Source organism: Delphinapterus leucas, chromosome 15, assembly GCF_059928025.1.
Source record: "Delphinapterus leucas isolate spDelLeu-1000000601 "Yukka" chromosome 15, BTC_Dleu_Yukka2, whole genome shotgun sequence".
Lineage (NCBI taxonomy): Eukaryota > Metazoa > Chordata > Mammalia > Artiodactyla > Monodontidae > Delphinapterus > Delphinapterus leucas.
In genome coordinates, this window is record NC_143143.1 from 88,008,220 (window position 1) to 88,023,324 (window position 15,105).

General features: G+C 64.3%; 2 protein-coding genes across 3 annotated transcripts; one reads left to right on the forward strand and one right to left on the reverse strand.

Annotated features, from left to right (window-relative positions):
• The first annotated feature begins 5,659 nt into the window (after window positions 1–5,659).
• PPDPF (pancreatic progenitor cell differentiation and proliferation factor) lies at window positions 5,660–7,222 on the forward strand. Of its 2 annotated transcripts, none has more exons than XM_089897191.1 (5): window positions 5,660–5,796; window positions 6,163–6,300; window positions 6,537–6,614; window positions 6,702–6,798; window positions 6,871–7,222. In XM_089897191.1, exons 2-5 carry the CDS (start codon window positions 6,246–6,248, stop codon window positions 6,986–6,988), a joined length of 348 nt encoding a protein of 115 aa, XP_089753317.1. In that variant the 5' UTR covers window positions 5,660–5,796; window positions 6,163–6,245; the 3' UTR covers window positions 6,989–7,222. The 2 variants fall into 2 exon arrangements, with proteins under 2 accessions (XP_089753317.1, XP_022453332.1); XM_022597624.3 differs by having other exon boundaries at window positions 5,665–5,796; window positions 6,220–6,300.
• A 1,503-nt stretch (window positions 7,223–8,725) lies between these two features.
• Window positions 8,726–13,754, reverse strand: PTK6 (protein tyrosine kinase 6). Its single transcript, XM_022597625.3, is given in 9 exon segments — window positions 8,726–8,864; window positions 8,867–8,936; window positions 9,170–9,327; window positions 10,438–10,619; window positions 11,865–11,949; window positions 11,951–12,009; window positions 12,643–12,718; window positions 12,720–12,797; window positions 13,334–13,754. Coding segments are annotated over 9 exon segments (1,065 nt in total). The 5' UTR covers window positions 13,580–13,754; the 3' UTR covers window positions 8,726–8,753.
• Between the last annotated feature and the right edge of the window lie 1,351 nt (window positions 13,755–15,105).

Genomic DNA, 15,105 nt, shown 5'->3' on the forward strand with positions numbered 1-15,105 from the left:
AGAGAGCCCGGCAGTCACTGCCACCAGAGAAGAGGTCTTCTGACCAGAAGGCAAGGGGCGGCCCGTGCCGTGGTCCTGGTGGGGAGCCCCATTCTCCAGGAGCAGGTGGAGGAGCCCCGAGGGCCCCACCCTGCTCGGACTTTCCAGAGCCCTCACCTCACCCCCAAACGCCTGCGGCCAGAGCAACCACGCGGGCACTGTGACAGCAACGGCCCCTGGGTTAGAGCAGCACCTGGCCCCTCCCGTCCGGTCTTCACGGAACACCTGTCAGGAAGGTGCCGTCACCACCCCAATCCTGGCGGGAGGGGATGGGGCTCGGGAACAGCCGGGACCCGAACCCCAGGCCCAAGCCTTGCCCCCCCAGCCTTGGGAGCCCATGGCCATCAGCTGTCCTGCCCCTTCCACAGTGCAGACGTCCTGCGTGTGGCCATCTCCAGCCCTCCCGACGATTTTTCTGTCACTGCTTCCCGGGTGGCTGGAGGCTCATGTGTTGCGTCCTGACCCCGCGCCCAGCCTGCCCACCCTGAGCCCTGCAGGAGCCTCCAAGCACACGGGCCATCACCCCCTGGGGCCAGCGGAAGGGAAGGGCTGACCTCTCCTGAGCTTGGCCCTTGTCCCAGACCCCGTCACCACCCACCCTAAAGACGGAGCAGCCCCTGCCCAGGCCTCGCGGGTCACCATTGGCCGCTGGGGTTTGGGAACTTGCACGAGCCTGTGTTTCCCCAAGGCTGGAGCCGCACCCGGGGGTGGCCAGCAAGACGAGGGCCCTGAGGTGGACCCAGCGCCTCTGAGGACACCAGACGGGGGTGCAGGCCCTCTGGGGGTCATCCCGTGCCATCTACGCATGGGCTGGGGTAGACCAGATGGAGGCCGAGACCCCTCACCTCTTTCCCCGTTCTAACCAGGACGTGCCCCCATCTGCTCCGGGTCCCCGACGCCAGCTGTGGGGAGTGACTGGCAGAGCCCCACCTTCCTGGCTTAGTAAATGCAGCCTTTACACGTTCGCTTTTAAAAAAACAAACAAAACAAACCCTCTTTTTGGATTATCTGATCTTGAAGTCGCTGGTGAGGTTGGGAGTGAGGCGGACAGGGGCAGGCTGGCCCAGCAGGCTGCCGGAGGGTGGCCTGGGGAGGTGGGAGACGCCGCTACCAGGACTCCTTCAGGGAAGGCCTCCCCGCCCGGCCAGGAGCGGTCAGCACACGGCCCCCACCGCCCCTCCTTCAGGGTCGGCCTGGGCCGCAGAGCCGCCACACCCCCAGGCTCACTTCCCCCGCTGGCTGCCTGGGGCCTGACGCAGGTCACCCTGACAGTCTCTCCTCGCTCCAGGGCTCCCCATGGGACCGCCGCAGCCCCACTGGGCAGCCACCTGAGCTGACACCACCTCTCGCCCAGTCCTGCGTCCTCCCGGCTCCCCCCACAGTTGCAGGTCACCAACACACATCCTGCACCCCAACCTCTGCCTGTTCCCAAGACACTTCTACAGGAGGGAATCCCAGACGGGAAGTGGCCACAGCGGCTCACAGCTGCGTGCCCGGCCGGCCCGGGGTCCCAAACCCCGGCGGCCAAGGGTGACCCCAGGGCACGGCTGGCCTCGCCCTCAGCCCCGGAGGCACAGGCTTCACAGGCTCTGCCCAGCGAGGGGGTCACGTGGCCTGGTCAGGCTAAGGAGGGCCCTGCTGGCCGAAGCCAGAGAACCTGGGTGGAGAGAATGGAACAGAGTTGAGGGCCACCAAGCTCTGAATGTGGAAGAGGGAGCAACAGCCCCCAGGAAGTCTCAGCTCCGAGCTGGGCAGGGGGCAGCCAGAGAACCCCTCCCGGTACTTGTCCCCCCTCCCCGAACCCTCCTCCCCAGCTGCCCAGGCCTGAGCCAGGCCCAGGGAGCCCCAGGGAGGCAGCAGCTTGGGCCCCACGGGGAACGATGGGGGTGTGGCTGTGTCGGGGCCGTCCCAGGGGCCCGGCACTGTTTGTGAGCCGGGTGGAGGAGAGGCTGCGGAGGCCCCGGGGGCGGGATGGCCCAGGCTGTGAGGTCGGCACAGTGACAAAGGTGCCACATGCTCTCCCCCACCCCATCCCCTGGGGAGCCCCTGGGACATCTCATCTTCTGCTCCCCTCCAGGAGGTAGAACCTGACTTCAACCTCCCCATACCCACAGCCCAGTGCACCACGGCTCTCTCCAGCCCCAGGGCCTTTGCACCTCCCTGCACTAGTGCTGAGACAGCACGTCCTCAGCCTCTGGGGACTGAGCCTGGAGAGGGCAGGGGCTACTGCTCACCGCCCCTGGCACACCTGGTCTTGCACTGCCTGCCTCACCGGTGGGTTACCCATGGCTCTGGATGGCTGGAAGCCACAGCAGCAAGGCCAGCACCAGCCTCCCTCCCCGAGCCCCTCCCAGCAGAAGCCCTGGTGGCCCTCCTGCCCCTAAGCTGACCCTGTTCTCCAGAGCAGCCCCCAAGTCTCAGCTCTCTCTGCTCAGACCCTGCCATGGGATGGCTCTACCCCAGGGGTCCCAATCCATCTGGCCTCCCACTTCTCACACTGCTGCTCCCCCCTCCCCCGGGAGTACTCGGCGTGCCTCCTGGGCCCCCGGAATGGCACCAACCCTCATTCCCCCAGCTGTGTCCCCTCCTGAGTGACCACCAGGTTCAGGATTTGGACAGGTCACCTCGCCAAACCCTACCCCCCTCCTGACCATATGAGCTGTCCATGGCCCTGGGCAGGCCCCTCATGCTGGCCTCCCCAGCTTTGGGTCCTGGCACCCCAGTCCTGTTGGAGGCATGCATGAGGGGCACCCTACGAGATGCCCACACACTCAGCCGCTGACCACAGGGACACGGGAGTTCACAGAAAGGGCAGAGAGCCCTGTGGCTGAGGGTCCTTCAGAGCAAGACAAGCCTGCGTCTTGCTGGAACATTCCATCCTCCTGGTGTCAACTGCACTGACCAATCTGCCCTGTCAGTGAGCCCTCAGGCCTGGCTGTCTCTCCCACTGCAGGTCCTGCCACTGGCCCCCCACCCCGTCCAAGGCCAGCAGCCCCCCTGCTCTTGCCCGGCAGCTCTGAGCACTGGGCCCTCCCCAGCTCCCCCTCAGCTGAAGCCTGACAACCCCTCTCCTGTCCCCCCTCACCGAGTGGGGACCCTCCTTCTAGGCCTGCCCCTCTGCTGGAAGGGGCGCCTACCTGACTCACCACCACTCCCCATGCCCGGCCGAGCCATTTGCACACAGTAGGTGCTCAGCCAACCCAAGCACTGGGTGAACAGAACAGCACACGGTCCAGTCAGGGCCCCCGTCTCACTCAGAGACCCCTGTCAGCGCCCCTGCCTGGCTCCTGTGTCCCTACCACAAACCCACGAAGGCGGTGCCCTTGTCCTCAGTTTCCCCAGCACGCAGCCAGAGCTGGCACCCGCCACCTTCGCAAACCACACAACACCCAATCCAATCATGCTTCGAGCTCACGGGGGGCTGCCCCCCACTTGGGGACGGCCCCGATGCTGCCAGCTTCCAACCGGTGGTGTGTCTCAGGGGAGGGCAGGAGGGGTAGACACGTGCAACCGGGCAAGTCGGTGGGCTGGGGTGAGGGCGCTCTGCTGCCCATCCCAGGCAAACACGTGGTCAGGGGCTGGCAGCAGAGCTGAGACCAGAGGGGAGAGGCTGCCCCACACAGTGGGCAGCTCTGTGAGGCCCTGAGCAGAGCTGATGGCCAGAGCCCACATGGACCCAAGTGGCCAATAACCCAGCAACAGGGCCCTGGTACATTTGATCCACGACCAGGCTCAGGGTTTGGTGAGCATGGGAGGAGTGGGGGATGGCAAATGACCCTTAAGAATTAAATTTGATTTTCAGTAAAGTCACCATCCAGAATTAACGCCCTGGAGGAGGGCAGGAAGACGGCCAGGCCGTGCCTGTGGTGACCCTGGGAAGCAAAGGTCTCTGGCTGTGAAGGGAGTTTGGGGTGAGGGCTTGGGGGGCCACGCGTCCCTCCTTCAGGGTCTTGTCTCACGGCTATGAGCAATCCAGCTGACCCTCGCTGTGAACCACGGTTATCTTGGAAGCCCATGAAAGATGTGGCTGGATGGGTGGCAGGGAGAGACGCTGGAACCGTCCTTTTCCCAGTGACCAGCAGGGGCCCAGTCCATGGGGACACCAGGAAGAGACGGGGAAGGCCGAGAAGGAATGAGAGTCACCTGGGCCAGGTAGCTGCACCTCCTCCAGGGTCCCCTGGCCACACTGCAACCCAAGCCAGGTCGCAGTTAGGAGGTCAGCAGCTTTGACCCCCACACAGCCCAATAAAGGGTTACATCCAGGGGCAGCAAGGCCGCTCCCCTCCTGGGGCCTCAGTTTCTCCATCTCCTGAGTGAGAAGTTGGACTGAGGCTCAGGAATCCTGGAGGGGTCCTTGAGGGGGTGTGAGGATATAGAGGGCCCAGCCCAGGGGGTTATGGGATCTTCCTGATGGCCCCCCACCGAAGCCACCACAGATCTCCTGAGACCCTCCCAGCCAGCAGGGGCGAGACTGCCCAGCCAGGGCCTAGTGCCAAAGAGCCAGGGAGAGGACAGGGGGACTTCCCCTCCCTACAGAGGGAGGCTGGGGGTCGGGGTGGGGTGGGGGGAAGGCCGATTTCCACATTGGAAAGGAAGTCCTCCTCCCAGTTGAAGAGCCAGGGTGTGGCAGGGCCCAGACCCTGCACGGAACATTCTGGGGCTGCCCATAACTGGGGGCCTCGCCTCCAGCTACTGCTGACATCCCCAAACAGAGGTCTTTACCCCACCCACTGACATAAGCTTCCCCCTCTGCCTGCCCTCCTTTCCTCTCTCCCTCCTCCCCCACCCATGCCTTGCAAGCAGCTGGACGCAAGCTGGCGCTGAGAACGGGGAGCGGGTTCCAGAGCCCCCAGAGCTGTGAGGGAGACATGGGTGGGCTCCCCAGCTTCCCACCTGCAATGAGGTCCCTGAAGGGCTGGAAAGCTAGAGGCACACAGCTCCTTCTGGGTGGCACCCAGGCCGACAGCTGGGGGAGGGCACCCGCTGGCGGGGGCCCACGTCTGGTTGAGCAGATGTCCCCCCAGTATGGGTGAGAGTGGGGAGTGCCCCATCCTGAGCAGAGAAGGCCAGAGCAGAGGGGCACTGTGAGGGCTGGGCCTGTGGGGCTCAGCCCAGGACTGGGGTCAGCGGCAGAAACAGACCGGAAGTGCAGGGGCCACCGTCCGGCACCCCCCCCCCCCCGGCCTCCACCGAGCTGGAAAGGTGGAGACAGGCTGGACCAGCAGCAGGCCTGGGTCCAAAAGGTTGGCCAGGGCCCGGGAAAGTGGGACGAGAGGTGGGAGGGAGACAGGCCCTGCTCTAGGACTGCGACAGCGGTTATTTAACCACCCCAAGCCCAGGCCAGGCCGGGATGCGCTGCCCGGGAAACCCAGGTCAGACGGACGCTGCAGGGCTCGACTTCCTCCAAGGTCGGCCAGCTAGGGCCAGGCCACGGGGGCGGGGCAGGGCGGGGCGGGGCGGGGCCAAGGTGAGCTTGGGGCGGGGCCTAGTAGGCCTCGCAGGGGTCCTGGGCGGGACTGGAGCCTATCAGGGGCGTGGCCTCGCCGGGGCTGGGGCGGGGCCGGGATCGGGGCGGGGCTCGCAGGGCGCGGGGCGGGGCCGCCATATAAGGAGGCGCGTCCGCGCGTGCGCGCCCGGCGCGTCTGGGTCGTGGAGTCGTCGGTTGCGGTCTCCTGTGCCGATGGGCTCAGTGGCCTAGCGCCCCGGTTCCCGCCGTCCGTGATCGAGCGCCGAGGCCCGCGAGGGGTCGCCGCCGAGGTGAGGGCCCGGGCGGCGCGTGGGTGGGGTCTAGCGGCCCGAATAGGAGCGACGGCTGGCGGGGCGGACCGCCCGGCATCCGGGAGGACCGAAGGGCGCGGGTGGGGAGGAGGCGGCGGGCAGGGCCCGGGGCGCGGAGCTGGGAGCGCGCCGGCTGCAGGCAGGGCCGCTTCCCGGAGCCCCAGGCCGGCGGCCCGCGCACAAAGCGCCTTTGTTGTCCCGCGCGGCCTGTTCGGGCTGGTTAGAGCCGCCCGCGCGGAGAGGGCGGTCCCGGAGTTCCGGAGCCCCGCCTCGGCTCGGTAAACAAACCTGGCGTCCGCCCCTCCCGAGAACCCACGCGGCTGACCCTGGGGTCCGGGTGGGGAGTGCCCTTCGCGAGAGGCAGCGGTGACCGAAGGGGCACCCCGACCCCCGCGTGCGCAGGTTTCCACCAGCCCATAAGCAAGAGCATGGCAGCCATCCCCTCCAGCGGCTCGCTCGTGGCCACCCACGACTACTACCGGCGTAAGTAAGCCCCTTGCCCGCCCCCCACCAAGTCTGACCCGGGCTCCCCCACCCAGCTTGTGGTGTCAGCTCCAGTTCCTTGAGAATCCGTATCCGAGTGGGGAGTGAGCGGCTAAGGACACCTGGCACTGCCTGTGCTGACAGGCAAAGCCCTGTGCTGCAGGCAAAGCCAGCCCTTGGTCCGGTGGGCTGGGGGCTCAGTGCCCTGTGGAGCTGACCTGGCCTCTTCTCTCCAGGCCGCCTGGGCTCCACTTCCAGTAACAGCTCCTGCGGAAGTGCCGAGTACCCCGGGGAAGGCATCCCCCGCCACCCCGGTGAGCGCAGGTCCACCCCTGGCTGTCCCCAGGGACTGACTGGAGGGGGTGGGCAACAGCACCGTGACCTCACTTTGCTTCTCTCAGGTCTCCCCAGAGCTGACCCGGGACACTGGTGGGCCAGCTTCTTTTTCGGGAAGTCCACCCTCCCGTTCATGGCCACAGTGTTGGAGTCCCCAGAGCAGTGAGTCCACCTTCCTGGGGGCCAGTGGGGGGGGGAGGTGGTAGCAGCCTCTGACCACGTGCTCTCCTCCAGCTCAGAACCAGCCCAGGCCTCCACCGGCATGATCACCTGTGACCTGGCTCGGGAAGCCGTGGGGAAGCAGCAGCCTGGCGGCCAGCCTGGCCAAACCAACTCCAGGCCCCCGTCCTGAGTGGCCACCACCAGCTGCCGGGCGGGCTTCTCATTAGAGCCCCCCTCCTTCCCCTCCCTGAGAGTGATCGGCTGCAGCCAACACAAGCACTTGGGTTTTTAACAGCAAAACAGCAAAACACCAAAAAGGAAGTTGAGAGAACTCCACTCTTTACTATCCAAGCCACATGAGAGCCTTCCCGGCGCCCTCTAACCTGTGCCTTGCACCGAGTAGAAAATAAACAAGCAGCCAGCAGCCACGTGGTGTGTGTGTGAGCTCCATGCCACCCCCACCCCCGCGGGAGAAGTCACCAACCCCTCAAACTTCTCACTTCCTGGGCCCTCCTGGGGTCCCTCCCTAGCGGGCCACCTCTGAGATCTGGCTCCGGTTCACGTGGGCAGACAGCTCCGGTGAGTGTGGAGCCTTGTATCTGAGAAGAGGTGGGGTGCCTTGCTATCCTGGGGAGCCGGGGAGAGCAGGCAGTCCCAGGGCAGCCACTGAGGTCGGGGTCCTCTGAGTAAGCCCGCCTCGGCCCCTGCTGCCGCGGCAGGAGACAGGGTCTCTGGCTTGGGTCCGGAGCCCTCAGACGCGGGGCCCGGCGCCCTCGAGGAGGCCGTCCTCAACCTGGTGTGGAGCAGCTCACGCGCCCTGCTCTCTCCCACATGCCTTCCAGTAAGGGCGGTGTCTCCTGTAGCCTCTTGTAAGGCACACTCTGGGCAGGGCCCCCGGCAGCCAAAACTTTAAGGGTGAGGGGAAGGGGGTGTGGGAGGCTCTACGGGGCCCCACCCGGGGCAGCCCAGCTTTGGGCAGAGTCCTGCTTGGGAGCTCTGTGCGTGGCTGGGGGTGCCCCCATCCTCTGCTGGCCTCCGGGGGGGGGCAGGTGTGGGGGGGGCTGGTGGCATCCACATGCCTCTGGCCGCCAGAGACTGACCGGGGCCTGGGGGTCAGGAGAGGGCAGTTCAGTGAGGGAGCGGACAGAGGCTTGGTGTGAGGGCGGGGGCCTAGAGGGGTGGTCTCCACTGGTTAGCGGGCTGGGCTCAGCTGGCCACCCCGCCCCAGCTCCGCTCTTAAGTCACGGGAGTCGGGAGTCCATCCCAAGGCATTTGGGTGGCTCGTGGCCCCCAAAGGCTGCACCTTCTGTCCTGCCCACCCTCAGTGTGTCCAGGCACAGTTAGCCTGACCCACCCAGTCCTTTCGGTCACAGTGTCCAGACGTGGCCCCCCAGACCCCCCGGGGGCAGCTGCCGTTTGCCGAGGCAGCTGGATAGGAACAGCGGCTGGCCCCGGGGAGAGGCGTCAGTGCCCCTGTCTCCACAGAGGACTGGGGGGTCCACACCCCCTTATATCCAGGTCTCAGGCAAGGCCAGAGGGCAAAGGGAGTGCAGCCAAAGCCTAGGTCCCCACCACGCACGGCCAGGGAAGCTCAGCCCTGGTCCTGACAGCTGGTGGGCTTTGGGTCAGGACCAGGGACAGGTCCACTCCCTTAGAAGGAGGGGCGACCTGGCTCCTGGAGCCCCAGGGCAGGCGTTGGCTGTGGAGGTCCCAGCACTTTCCAGGAGCTGGTGTCAGGCGAAGGGGCAGTCCCAGCTCCTGGCTGCACTGGGCAACAGGTGGGCCCAGGGCTGCCCGAGCCCCTTCTCGGGAGTGTCCGGTTGATTCTGGGAGCTGTTGGTACCTTCAGTAAATCCTCAGTAAATCTGGGTCAGCCCATTCCCATGATCCGAGGTTGCTCAGGCCCCTCACGAGGGCTGGCCTGGCCTTCAGGCAGTGGCAAGGAGGCGGCCGACTCAGAGCAGGTTCTCGTACCTTCTGAGGCTGGAGAGCTTTTCCCGCAGCCCTTTGAAGTGGGGCCTCTGCTCGGGGTCCCTGTGCCAGCACGAGAGCATCAGCTTGTGTGTGTGGTGGGTGGGCACTCCAGGGGGCAGGGCATGCGGTAGCCCGCCTCTACCCTCAGGAAGGTATGGACATGCCTGTGGCGGGCAGGACAAGAGGGACTGTGGAGGCAGGGAGGCCAGTGCCGCCCCCCCTCCCGCAGGAAGCCTTGGGCTGTGCCCTCGCCCTCTGCATCCCTGTCACTCACTTCTAACGCCCTCCCTCTGGACGGTGACGCCTGGAAGGCATCAGGCACCCAGTGAATGGTGCAGGGGCCGTGTCCAGGTGACGGCTCCCTCCCGCCCTGCCCGCAGTTGGCAACACTGGGTGCCCAGTACCTGGACAGGGCATCTGACCCCTGCTGGAAATCTCATGGAGGAGAACCCCGAAGGACCAGGTGTCAGATTTGATGGAGTAATGCCCTCGGGAGAGTGCCTCGGGGGCAGTCCACTTGTAAGGGATGCTGTGGTCATGGAAGAGGTAGACGTTCTGCGATCAGACACGCTGGGGGCGGGCCTGGGGGCCGCCTGCACCCTCCCTCCCCACAGCATGGACAGGCTCGGGGAGCCCAGTGCTTGGTGGGCAAGTGTGCAGTCGGGACCCACACTGCGTCAGGGCTCCCTGGGACCCGTGCTGCCGGAGCTGAGCAGGCAGAACCCGCCCCAACAGGCCCTGCCCCAGAGGACCATAGTCGCAAAACCCAGCAGAGAGCTTCCCAGGACAAGGGGCAGAGTTTCTCTAGAAGTGAGCTGCAAGGAGACACCGGGAGGGGCGGTGGGTTAGCAGCCAAGCTGGCGTGACGCTGGGGCCCGCTCAAGGAGCACACTGGAATGGCTGACACTTAGCTCTGGGGCATCACGATTAAAGGAACCCCTCAATTTCTCAGCGTGTGACTGAGAGTCCCGGAGGTGCTGGTATCGCCTGCCTGCTGGGCCAGGCTGAGCATGGAAGCAGGACACTGGCCAAGGGCGAGTGAGGGTTGGGCCCGCTCCCCGCACGCCCTGCCACCTGCGCACCATGCCCTGCTGCGCTGCCCCCAGCCGCTGGGCGCCCGAGCTGGCCCCGTGTAGCTGTCCTCCTGGACTCAGCCAAGTGCCTGCACTGCCCTCCCAGGAGCCTCCTGATCCCGTTAAGACCCAGCTCCGGGGGCTTCCCTGGTGGTGCAGTGGTTAAGAATCTGCCTGCCAATGCAGGGGACACGGGTTCAATCACTGGTCCGGGAAGATCCCACATGCCGCGGAGCAACTAAGCCCATGTGCCGCAATTACTGAGCCTGCACTCTAGAGCCCGCGAGCCACAACTACTGAGCCCACGTGCCACAACTACTGAAGCCTGCGCGCCTAGAGCCTGTGCTCTGCAACAAGAGAAGCCACCACAATGAGAAGCCCGCGCACCGCGATGAAGAGTAGCCCCCACTCGCCCCAACTAGAGGAAGCTTGCCTGCAGCAACGAAGACCCAATGCAGCCAAAAATAAAATAATTTTAAAAAAAAGAAGACCCAGCTCGGGTTCCACAGCCCACATCTCACCTGAGGGCGGGAGGCCCACGGGAACCTCCAGCTCCCGGCACCCTCTGCTCTCCGCCCTCCCCTGGCCCTACCTTGATGAGCCTGCCCAGCCCCAGGTCCCCGATTTTGCAGATGTTGTTTTCCCCCACGAGGATGTTCCTGGCGGCCAGATCGCCGTGGATGTAATTATGCAATTCCAGGTAGCACATGCCCTCGGCCACCTGTGCTGCAATGCCCACCAGCTCCGAGATGGGCAGGGTTTTCTCATCGGAGTCTGCAGAGGCCAGGGGAGGCCAGCGTGAGTGGGGCCAGCCAGGGCCAAGTCCTCTCTGCAGACTCCTGCGCTCAGGGGTGGGGCTGGGACAAAGGGCAGATGGCCTGGTTTAAAATTGGAACTGTGGACCCACTGCAGCCCTTGTGGAGGGCTATCAGGTATCAGAGCTACCACAGTCCATACATACCCTTTGGAATTTCCTTTGGGAATCCACACTGAAGCAATAGGAACGCAAAGACGTATGTACAAAGATGTTCATCACAGCATTATTTACACGGTTAAAAACCTCAAAAGGTTTCAACAGGCACCTGAGTGGACGTGGCACATCCACGTGGTGGTGCACAGACCGTCAGGATTTCATTTCTGATGAACAATTAGTGATACAGGAAACTGCTTGCAATGATCAAGTGAAAAGCACTGCAAATGTTGCCGTATTAAAATATACCCCCCAGGGTGAGATAGGGAGGGTGGGAGGGAGACGCAAGAAGGAGGAGATATGGGGATATATGTATGCATATGGCTGATTCACTTTGTTATACAGCAGAAACTAACACAGCACTGTGAAGCAATTATACTCCAATAAAGATGTTAAAAATAAATAAAATAAAATATACCCCCAGATACACACATATGCATACTGGGTGTCATTTATCCCACGGTGCACGTTTCTTCCTATTTCAGCGTCTCTGAGTTTGGGCTGCATCTGCATACAACGGCGCCTCCACGAATTGGCTGCGACCGTCTGGTTTGGGTGTTTAATGAAACACCGGGGCTTGTCACAGATGAGGTCTGTGCAGCAACGGGATACGTGGTGTGTGAGCGCGTGTGTGCGAGTGTGGGTGCGTAAGCAGACAAGCACCAGAAGGAGGGACAGCGCCTTCTAGGAAGAGAGAACGGCAGTGAGAACCAGGCCTGTGTGTTCCAGAAGTGGGGGGGGGAGGCAGGCCACGCCAAGCGTTCGATTAAAATGGCCTCAGTTCACCGCAGGTGTAGGAATGATGAGTGGCTTTTCTTGTCTTCGTTCTTATCTGTATTTTGTCAAATTCCTGCAATGAACGGATGGTACATTCATCACAAGATATTTTAAATCCTTTCTTAAAACAGAGAAGGCTGATGAGCAATCCCAGGCTGTCTGGTGAATGGCATGCAGGCGGGGGGGGGGGGGCGGGGGGGGCGGGTTTTCTTTTTCTTTCTGTGCCTGTTTCCCGTTCCCTCCAGCGGCACGAGGCATTCTGGTCCCCCCACCCCGCAGCAGCTCCAGCAGGCTCCCCTTGGGCAGGAGCTCTGTGATGCTGTACCCAGGGTCCCCCACAGTGCCAGGATGGGCTTGTCCGCGGCTTCTTCATGGCCTGGATCTCCGACTGGAACGTGTGCCGACGCAGAAGCTCGGCTGTCGGGGCAGGCGGGCGGCCTTGCTGGGTGCAGCCCTCGAAGGAGCTGAGCCCCTGTCCCACCCATCACCCCCGCCCGCACGCAGCAGCGGCGCAGGAAATGCGGGCGCCCTCCCCGACGCCCCAGCTCCCAAGCCAGGATGCCAGGGCAGACACAGCCTGGCCCCCGCTGTTCACACAAGGGTCCGCTGTGCCCACCAGCTGCTCTCCCCACACCCCAGGGACCACAGACACCCCTATGTGGTTTACGCCTGCCCGAGCCAGCTGTGGAGCTGGGACACCCCCTCCCAAGTGTGTTCCCTCGCACCCCTGGGCCCCTGGTTCCTGAAGTGGGCGATCCCAACCTCTGGTGGGTCCCAAGAAGATTTTAGATGAACCTTTTCAGATTTCTAGTGATCTACTTATTTTAATGGATTTCCTTCCATTTATATGAAGAATTTAAAATTCCCTTTTAAGATAAATGCATTTAGATAACAGCATGAAAGGAGAATGCCACCCGGACACTGCGGTAGGTGCCACAGGCGATCCAAGTTAGGGCGGCAAGTGGTTGGCAGGGCGTCAGGGCCCAGGGCTGCTGGGCTGCCCCACCCCCGTGAGTAAAGCCAGAAGTCCCTGGCCTGGAGCCCGCTCACCTCGGACGATCACCTTGATGGCCACTCGGACCTTGTCCTTCCAGAGCCCTTTGAAGACCTCCCCAAAGTAGCCGGAAGCCCAGCTTCCTGCAGAGCGTGAACTCTTCCCGCGGCCTCTCCCAATCGTCACAGTGGGGCAGGGGCTCCAGCTCATGCTGCAGGGACACGGGGCGGGGGGCCCCCATCCTCGGGAAGTCAGCCCCTGGTCTATCCTCAAATGTAGGGCCACGTCCTGCTTGGGAGGGTCCCAGTGTCCGGCATGTGGCCAGGCTCTCCCAGGGACTGCCCCAAGCCTGGCTGACCCCTGCTGTGTCCTGCAAACAAACGCCACCACCACCCCTCCCCCGCACCTGCTCTGGGCCAGCGACACTGGCCTGACTGCCACCCACACAAAACTCCCGTCTGGCAGCTCGCCTGGGCACGTGGCCCGAGCTCCCACCAGTCCAGAGACTCAGGACGCAGCAGGAGCACAGCTGACCTCTAGCTGGCCCAAGGGTGAGAGTGACTGGGCAAAGGAGGACACGTCCCCTGCCCACCGTCCCCCCGCGCCCGGCTCTGTACAACCACGGTTCCCACGTAGCCAGAGTCCCTGGGCTGAGTGTTCCCAGGGGTCCCCCAGCCAGTCAGGGAGTCAGGACCCACACCCACCTCCACCCGAGGGTTTGTGTCCCTGTTGGGGGCAGGGGCCTACCTTTCGGCGGGGCGAGGTCAGCCACAGGCCGTGGGACAGGCTCTGGGCCTCGTGGTGGTCCACGAGCTTGGGTAGGCTGGGGAAGGACACAGCCTCGTTGAGGTGCAACTGGCCGTCCTGCCGCCAGATCTTGTAGTGGCGAACGGTCTGCTGGTCCCGCACCGGACGGAGGGGACGCTTGTGAACAGGCGCTGAGAGAGGCCCACTGGCAGGGGTGGGGCCAGAGATGGCAGAGGTCCAGGACATGCCTGACCCAGAGCAGGAGGGGAGACTGCTCTGCCGCCCAGCCCCTATCTGTGGGTGGGCCGCAGGGCTGCAGGCGGCTTCCTCTCACCACTTCCCAGGTGCCAGCCTCCCTCTCAACCTTCAGATAGCACCCCCTTTCCAAATAATCCAGCTCTTGCGTTTCAGACCCCTAAATAACGACACAACAGCTACAACTTACAGAGTTAGCGCCCAGGGCGCCCACGCACCCCCTCCCAGGCCTGGACCCAGAGGACATCTGATGGGCGCTTAGCCCGGCAAAGCCTCCTCCCAAGAGTGAGGTTACCGGGAGTGGTGGGCGTGCCCTGGGGGGAGGGGAGCTCAGGGACAGACACCCTATCCTGGAAGGGTCCCCACCACTGACCTGCAAGGGGGTGGAGGCAAGTGGCGTCCCTTGGCTTGAAGAGGCATCCCGGCCGGGGCTCAGGCCATGACGTTCCCAGGGAAGGGAGCGAAGCCTCTGGACGGTCTGAGCTGAAACCTGGGGGCGGGCCCGGGGGCTGAGACTCGTTGGTTCCTTCAGTCGGGTCCTGGGGCGGGGAGCGAGCCCCGCGCGACCTGCCCGCAGCCCCTCAGGTTGAGGGCGCCCGACCCCCACGCCCTGGGCTCTCCGCCCACCCCGCCCCCACCCCCCGGGGGGCGGGACGTCACAAAGGCCCGCGGTCCCCATGGCAACCCGCGGAACGCCGCGGCGCAAGGCTGGGCACCCCGGCTCAGCGCACAGTCGGCAGCACTGCTCCGCCCGCTGCAGGACGAAAGGCAAGTGGGCGCGGGGAGGCGGGCTGGGGGGATGCAGGACTAGGGTGGTGTGGTGGAGGTGGGCAGGCGGGCGCGGGTGGGGGTCGGTTGGGGAGAAGTGGGCCTGGGGCCAGGGGTGGGGGTTGTAGGGGGTCTTGGAGGCGAGGAGGGTGTAGGTCTGGGGTAGGAGGGCCAGGACAGAGGCTTCTTTGGAGGAGTTCACCAGCAGCCCCTCTGCCTTTTCCACCTGAGAGACGGTGGGCATCTGGAAACACCTCGGACCCGGACCTGTAGCCAGGTCTGGAGCTAGAGTTCCCTCCAGAAGCAGCTTGAATCTGCCCCAGGCTCCGGCCACCGCAGGACTTAGGGCAGGAGTCCTGGGTCCTGGCCTCAGTTGCACCTCAGCCCAGATACCCTGTCTGCAGTGTTCAGGACCGGGGTCTGCCACCTCTGCCCCAGGAAGGTCAAGGCCTGGCATTTGGTGGGGGAGACCAACTTGGGTCCCAACCTCACTCTGCCCCTTAGCAGAGCAGCCTTGGGCGAGTCACTCAGCCTCTCAACTCCCATTTGGATTTCATCCAGCCCTTGAAGCCACTGAGTCTGTCTCACTGCCCTTGGGGGTGGCTGGGACCTGGGACAGCAGCCGGGGATGCTGGTCCCTTCTGCAAGGAGCCCCAGCCTTGTGGTCAGGGCCTGCCAGCCTGGGAGCACAGCTATGCCCAGCTGTGGGGTGCAGTGGCCCCTCCCACAGACACCCAGAGCTGGGAACC